An 8,963-nucleotide genomic window follows, 5' to 3' on the forward strand; every position below is an offset into this window, starting at 1 on the left:
GCAGGATAAGCAATTTTACTATATGTTAAAAGATGAGATTGTTTGGACTATTGAGTATTTATAGAAGGAACTGTGACACTGTTTAGGGGTTGGTTGAAATTTAACATAGGTCTAGATATTTTCAAAGATGATAGAATATGTTTTAGCAAAGTGAGGAAAAGGAATATTTTGATTTATAATATTGTATGTGACTTTATGCTCAGTTATAAATTATATAAGTACTATATGGTATGCTAGGAATCATTTGTTGTTTGGAAAACAAAAGGTAGATAGGAAAATATGTATCCATCAAAATCAAATTAGTGACTTAAAAACTAGGTGGGGTCTTATGGATAATAATAGGGAGAATAGAATGTTGCTGGATAGATTTGCACTTCTAAATTGATATATGGTGTTGGTGGAAATATGTGACTGAAAATTGTACTCCTCTTATTTTTTTGATATTTACTAATAGTATTTTCTCACTTTTTTAGATAAGGAACTAATCTCTTTCGGATTTTGTGACTATCCTTCCCAACAAATGTCACTTCCAAGAATTAAATTTTTGACATTTTGATCATCTTGGAGATGTAGTATAACCTTACACCATTAGATCAACTCCTTGTTGATATACTCCTCTTATTTGAATATTAATCACTAATCATAAAATTAATTAATTATCCACAACTCCATTTTGAGTATTTGAATTAAAATAATTTTTTTAATAAAAAATCAAACCAATTATTCAATTTTAATCATAATTATGTAGTTTTGATTTCCTTATTGTACGTATATATATGTACTGTAAAGTAAACTCTTATTGGATAAAAAAATAAAATAAAAATATTTTTTTAATAATTAATTTAATCAAATAATTAAGGTATAATTAGTTCATGCAATTAGCAATAATACTATTTTAATATGGGATGACATGATGTTAATACTTTTTCTAATCTATAAGTGACTCTAGAGTCGAGAATTTTAGTCCATTGACCATATTTTTCAAATTAGACATAGAATAATTCAACGTTTTAACTATAAAAAACATGATGATAACTCAAAATTAATTGGAAGATGTTGAAATTTCATTATGATGATCCATTAAAAATCTGGTAGCAATAAATATTATTAGACAAAATACATACTAATCTGAATCAATGATTGTATGAAAATTCATATGAAATGATGCACCAAAAAAGTCACATGAAATAATTTGTTGTTAATTAGTTTTTGAATTGGAGTGAACATCAAAAGATAACGATGGTCTAATAAAAAAGACTAACATAATTATATAGCGTGGAGATGCTTTCTATTTTGATGTAGACTTAGTTATATGATAGGTACAGCTTTCTTAAAGTTATACAACTTGACAAAATTTAATGATATTTGCAATTACTTTACGTTTTCCTTTCACCCTCAATGATACATGCACTTTCCTGTTTCAAAAAAGGATTTAATATGTATACTGACAATGTAAGTATTTTTTACACTGTCAGCAAATCTTCACACCATTCATATGTTAGTTGGTATTGACTTTCAAACAAAATTCTTACAAATCAATGTGGATAATGTACCGACACTGTAAAAAACTTTACACTGTCAGTGGATAGATTTTAAACTCTTTCAAAAACGTTTCTTGTTTAATAAAGAAATATTTTAGTTCATTTATTGCTTTACAAGATGACCAATTAATGTCTTTATTCGTAATTGATATGTTAATCATCCTTTTGGGCTTTTCCTCGTTTTGGGTAAGGAATTAATCTCTTTCGGAGTGTGTGATTGCTCATCCCAACAAGTATCGCTCTAAGAAATCAAACTTATAATCTTTTCGTCATAAGGTGGTTTAATGAGACCTCATCCCACTAAATCAACACCTTGTTGGTAATGATGATTGATTTTAAAAAATGACTAAATGATTGACTATAAAATATTTTACACTGGCTGTTACAGATATCAAATTTTTTATATTCTAATAAAATAAATTTAATTAAATACAACTATATTTTAATAAAAATAAGACTACACAATAACTTTTAATTTTTTATGCATCAATTCAAACAAAGATATTTCGTAGAGGACTTAATTCTGTCATTTAGATCTAAGTATATTATATCTGTTAACTAGATCAATTATGCAGCCAATGAGTTTTTTGATGTTGACCATTGTCTTAAAATATTATTATAGTTAGTGTCATCAGTTCAATTTTTATTGTTTAATACGCATTAAAATATAATCAATAATGCAATCATGTTAGGACAAAGTTCTCTACTTGTATTCCTTGATTTTATGATTGTTTTAGAAGATTAGTTGTTTCTTTTATTTCACAATTAATTTAATTAAGATCAACATTTGTTGATGGCAGTGAAATTGAATTGCACTCATGACTAAATAAATTTTTATAAAATTTTAAGAATATTAAATATGAGTAATATAACTATACATGTGTTATTAAAATTAATGATTATATGATAACTTAGAAAATTCATGTATATTTATCTTTTAATCCTAAATGTTCAAATAAAATCCAATAATTATGTTAATTGTTCTCATATATACTATATATAATTTATATTGTCTATTTTGTTCTTAACATTTTTTAATTTCTACCAAAAAAACTATACAATATTAAATAACCACCGTTAACACAATAATAACACAACTCACCTTAAATTAAAAATTAAATACTTAATATTATAAAATAAGAATGTTAGATCGACAAACACAAAAGTTTACTATTCTTATTTAAATCACTTCCCACATATTGTGTGGTGTAAAATGGGGTTGATTGCTTGTGCCAGCAGTTCAAGTGAATTTTGGTACAATTGGGATGTTAAAGTCTTGTTTTGGAGATACAAGTATGAGGACAATCATGCAAACATTTAGCACATTGGTGCAAAGTTGCACATCCATGCTTATACAATCGTGCAAGTCAAAAATGGGTTTATTGACATTAGTTTATTCATTGATAGGGATTATGAGTTTTTTTAATTGTTGTTTTGATTTCCTTATTTAGTATTAGGAATAGTTAGGTTCATATCTATTCCCAATTTTATATGATTTTGTGTATTCCTCTTTCAACTTGTTTGATCTTATTCCTTGCGTGATTTTATATCAAGTTTTAACAATGCTTTATAAAACTTAGCCTATTATTTAATTGATAAATTGTACCACACTCATATAACAAATTTATAAGGTAAAGGATTTGAAGTTGTTAAGGGCCAAAATCAATCCATGTTTTGTGGTTACTTGATAATAGAAAAATATATTAATATTAACACTGTCAGTGTATCATTCACCATTTATTTTTAATTATTATTGACTCTTTAAAAAATATAAATGAATAATGGATGATATACCGCAACTGTATATAAATCTTTATACTAACATTGTATAGATATTATTATACTCTTATTTGATTAACATAGTTTATTATTTAATTACATAAAGATTATGTCACCCTTTTATAATGGGCCTAAATGCCAACATCTTATTATTATTATCAATTCCTTAAAATCAGAAGTTTAAATGAACCTCAAAACACTAACTTTAGACCAAACTTGTACATAACTTCCATTGCCTATCAAATAAGCAAAGTGGAGAATAAATAAATAGATACCCATAAACTTAATGTTACTTATTATGATTCTTAATTTAGCCCATGATTAAAGTACCCCCAATAATTTACTCCAATGATATCAGCATGAGCTATTTTAATATAACAATTTATTTCTAGAGTATTCTATAGCCTATGGCAATCTCAATATAATAATAAGGCCTAAAAAGAGAAAATTTTATTTATTTATTACAATTAAATATGATCAAAGCACCATATAAACTACAAATACTAAATCTTAACTTAGGGAATCCCCAATAAGCTTCTCTTCTTATTATTTTTATTGAAATTTTCTTCACAACAAATACATAATCCTAATTCCTAAGCAGTCACAAATGTTTCCACAGCATGTTTGGTAGTGTAAGTAACATCTGATTTTATATCAGCTTCCCATAATTCTGGCACTGCTTGTCTAAGGTTATGTATGCTTTCTAAGGCATAATCTGCACCTTTAACTTTCTGAGATGTACCAACCTATATGGATGTAACAATCATCAATAATAATATAGCGGATAGAGATCTCATGTTTTTAAGAATGTCTCATTTTCTGTCTCAGACTAATTAAATGTTACCATATAAATAAATAATTTTTAAAAAAATAATATTTTTATTTAATTGTTAAAATTTAATTGATTTAAGATCGAGAATAAGATGATACTATTAAGAATAAGTGACGCGTATATTATATAGTTGTCATAATGTAATCATTTCATACTACACAACAAAATTAGATAATGATTTTACCTGAACAGTGTGAAGTCCCACACGCTTTCCAGCTTGTATGTTTCTGACACTATCTTCAAAGAATAGCTGAAAGTGACAAATAGATATAAATATAATGTATGAAAATAACAGCCAACAAAATTAGATTATAAATTGAATGACATAACATCATTTGTATCACATATCTACCAATTCGTGATGCTACTTCCATCAATTGGTTAAGATATTAAATATCGACTTTAGTATTTATTAAATTTTATTTTCTTAACCAATCGATGAGAATGACACGAAATTAGGAGAGATATTGTTGGGAACGATTTTATTATTCGAAGTTTAATATAGTAAATTTTTCTTACAGTTCTTTGTGGGTTAAGATTGGCTATCTTTAGAGCAAATTCAATTGCATTTTCTGATGGTTTGCATATAATTGGTGTTTTAGGTAAAACTGCACTAGGATTAGGTTGGGCAAAATGTCCTATGATATCAAAGATTTTGGATCTAGTAGCACCATTTGTTGTGGTTAAATCATTGGTTTTAGTAGAACCAATAAATTCAATGTCATCATCATCATAAACATTGCTCTTGTTGATGGGATTAAGAGTCTCAAAGCATATGATTCCTTCAAAACAATCCTCTAATCCAAGCCTGCTAAGTGCTTTAACTGCATGAACTTTGTCTGCATTTGTGAAGATCTATAGAAAAAATGAAAGAAATCTCATTAGATTATGCTAAAAAATTTTATTCTATTGCCACGCATCCGAAAGGGATAATTCCTTACTAAAAAGGAGAGGGAATATCCTTAGTAGTACCAAAAAAAATAACTTACAAGTTTCCTATAGGGAAGATTGAGCAAAAGGTTCCTCAAAACTGGGTCTGGTTTCAGATTCTCATAAGGTAATTTCCCATGAACAAAACTGACACAATAAAAATTAAAAATAAACTTTAGGATAAAAAATTAAGTAAATAACACATAAGTAATAAGATTTTAAATATATAAAGACATGTACCTGTGATAATCATCATAGTCAAAGTCATATCCAATTCCCTGAATTTACAATGAATTAGTATTCTTAGTTCAACATTGAAAACCCACTTTGAGAAATGAAAAGTAAAAATGAATAAAATAGGAACATACCCTTAAACCAGCCATAGTTGTTCCATAGTTTTTGTAGAGGAGGTTGGATAACTCATCAATTTTGTTTTTCTCTATGCCTAGCTTCTCAATCATATAGTCTATAAACCAATGATACCAATTAATACTTAATTCAAAAAACCATAAAAACATGCTTCAATGAAGACATTATTACTAAGAACACTAGTAAGTTATCGGTGCATTCGCACGAGAATACACTCTTACCTCTAATATTTTGGGTGCATACTTTGTGAAGACCAGTGCTTAATGGATACAAAGTATCATCTAAATCTGCATCAAAAAAATATCACAGATATAATCATAAAGTTTCATTTTTTTTTTCTCCAATTTAATGAATGATCATTTGGTTAGAAAGATTACCAAAAAGAAGACAATCATATTTTGGTCTCTGGACCTGTCTGAAGCGGTTTTCATACTCCATTTCAGGCACAAAACCTTAAACAAACAAGATAACAAAAGAAAGTGAACACTATGTTCCATGACAACATGAACATACCAAAATTTATATGAAAAAAAATTCATTTTGATTCTTAGCCTTAACATTTTTGCAATAAAAAAATGACACAGATTATGAGTAGATAATCCACAACCAGTGGAATAGATTGAATTTGAAACAAAATAATTTGTGAAATAGTGTCCCTTTGTGGCATATAACTTAAGAAAACAAGAGAAAGTTCATAAAGTTTCCTTCAATTATTAAAATTAGCAACAACAAAAAAATGGATTCCAATGAAAGCCATTATTATAATCCTTTGAACAGAGTTCATAAGACAGAGGCAACCCTTTTTCCAAAGTGCTTCAACTTTTAGAATTATAGAATCACTCATTTAGCAAACCTTCTTGATTGAACTGTATATATATATATATATGTGTGTGTGTGTGTATTTATATGTATATATATATATGTGACTAAACTTAATAACAATGCAGATTTTCAAAGGGAAAAAAGGTGCAAAATGTTCAATATTAGCATATGAAAAAAAAACACTCATGGTTTACATGGTTTTTTTTTGCGGAATCACTAAGGAAGCATTGTTTATAAGGGAATAGTGGCAATGAGTGAAGAAACAAAGAAAAGAGTCGAAAATGGTAATAGATTAAAGGAACAAGTGAAGTGATTGGCTTACCAGAGAGCCAATAGTATGAAGAAAAAAGGTTTAAAGCACAAAATGTTTAAACAATAGAATGATATTGAGAGAAGCAAAGTGGAGAGGGAGGAGGAACTAGAGAACCAAAGAACAGTATATATAATAGATGGTTGCTTCACAGGACTTTATTATCATATTAAATTTATATATTATTCAATTACTTCGAGAAAAAAATATGAGCGCCGAAAATGTAAGAGTTTTATATACTGTCACCTCATTATCCATTGTTCATTTTTTTTAACATAAAAAGTAATAATATAAATGATTGATAGATATTGTATTAACTGTGTATAATTTTTTACACTAACACTCCATAGATATTTTACTCTTACTTTAATGTTTTAAAAATAAATGTCCACTTCAAAAACAAAATATAAGAACAAAGAAATATTTCCCTTTAATATTTTGTTTCGATGTTTGTAATATTAAGAGTATTTTTTTACTTTTTCAGGAAAAAAAATAATCTCTTTTAGAATTCATGATTATTTCTCTTAACAAGTATCGCTATCAGAAATTGAACTATTGACCTTTTAATATTTCCGAGGATCTAGCAGAATTTTACGACACTAATAAATATATCGTTAGTGTTTAAGAGACTCTTTATTGTTAAGGGAATGATATCATATAATCATAATGGCATTCACACCCTCAAACTCATAGACTTTGTTTGTTATAGACTCAAATCAACTTCAGATTCTTTAAATTTTACATTATATTCCTTGCCATGACGGATCTAAAAATTTTAAGTCGTGGGGAGAATATGTATGTATATAAATTTATAAGATTAAAATATAATATTAATTTTTATATCCACACCAAAAAATAATCCTCTTTTTTATAAACAATCATAGTAATTTTTAATGTGAGTACAAGGGTTCTTAACCCTTAAAAAATCAAACCATATACAAAAAGTCTTAGAATAAAAGATCTTACCACAAGACTAAAATTGCAAAATACAATAACTTCAACATGAATTTTCACAATTTTCTCTATGTTTTCATGTTTTTGAAATTTTTAAGGATTCTCTCATATTTAATCCTACTAAAAATATCTTTCATCATTGTATAACTAACCAATCAATCATTCAATTCTTCATTCCCATTATTTTACAATTATTTCGTGATGATATTCATAGCAAATAATTTTTTGTCAATAGTTGTAGTATTAATAGTATCAACATTTACTCTAAATACAAATAAACTCAAGAATATACAACATGTTTCTAACTCTCCACTTAGTACCATTTAATTATACACATAACCAATAATATATATATATATATATATATATATATATATATATATATATATATATATATATATATATATATATATATATATATATATATATATATATATATATATATATAACCAACTCCTACAAATTTTCATTTTAGGTATAGAATGGAAGGCCTTCAAATTTTTTTCCTTATTATCCAAAAAGGTAATCGAAGGAGTTAATTCTAAATAAACATAATTGTAATATATATATATATATATAACATAAATTTTTCCACTTTGTGGGGCACATGCCTCTATTACTGTATAATAGATCCGCCCCTGGATTTCTGGTTTTGACTCCCATAATCGAAATCAGACTTTACAACTTTCTTTATCAAATGCATATATGCCAACTTAGAAATTAAAATAAATGGCAAAATCTATATCAATGTTTAATACTATATATACAGAAATGAAGAGAAACATGTGAATATGATCATGCGTAGAGTGACAAACACAAATATATATATTAATAGGCCTGGTTAAGACCTTTAATATTTTTACCAGAATTCTTCTTCCATCTTGGGATAACATGTACTTGCCCTATAAAGTATGTTACAATTATAAATTACAAATTATAAATTTTGATTGGTCTATTAGCATTGAGAGAAGTTGAGAAATAATATTCAAACAATCAAAATTTATGACAAGCTGTAGTATATTTTGTTCCCATCTATCCTTTGACAAAAAACAAAGAAAGCATATGAGAGGATTTACTTCATAGAAACTTTTAGAAAGATATTTTTAAACATTTATATGAGGCATAAATCACTCAAATGTAAGTTTTATATTGGAGCACAATTATATCAATTCTCAATTTATTAAATGTGTTTTCATTAACAATCATATTTATTTCTAAATGAAACTTTTTATAGGGATAAGACACTATTTTAAATTGAAGGGTAGTAACTAAGGTGAAAATAGTTTAGGCTCCCTATTACGGGCTCAACACTTGGCAGATGATAGGTCATGTCATGTTTTTTTAATAATCAGGTCATACTCAGACTTTTCAAAAAGCTTATTTGACCTAAATAGGTTAAATACAAGTTTTTTAGAAAGTCTCTTAA

At 26.8% G+C, this 8,963-nt stretch overlaps 1 protein-coding gene across 1 annotated transcript; it reads right to left on the reverse strand.

The window, feature by feature from the left end:
* LOC109325983 (suppressor of disruption of TFIIS-like) lies at positions 3,749 to 6,712 on the reverse strand. Its single transcript, XM_019558633.1, has 9 exons — positions 6,596 to 6,712; positions 5,829 to 5,903; positions 5,673 to 5,738; positions 5,451 to 5,548; positions 5,323 to 5,360; positions 5,142 to 5,229; positions 4,672 to 5,007; positions 4,337 to 4,402; positions 3,749 to 4,066 (listed from the first exon to the last, which is right to left on the reverse strand). Exons 2-9 carry the CDS (start codon positions 5,887 to 5,889, stop codon positions 3,914 to 3,916), a joined length of 906 nt encoding a protein of 301 aa, XP_019414178.1. The 5' UTR covers positions 5,890 to 5,903; positions 6,596 to 6,712; the 3' UTR covers positions 3,749 to 3,913.

The sequence above is a fragment of the Lupinus angustifolius genome, chromosome LG13 (assembly GCF_001865875.1).
Source record: "Lupinus angustifolius cultivar Tanjil chromosome LG13, LupAngTanjil_v1.0, whole genome shotgun sequence".
In the NCBI taxonomy this organism is placed as follows: Eukaryota; Viridiplantae; Streptophyta; class Magnoliopsida; order Fabales; family Fabaceae; genus Lupinus; species Lupinus angustifolius.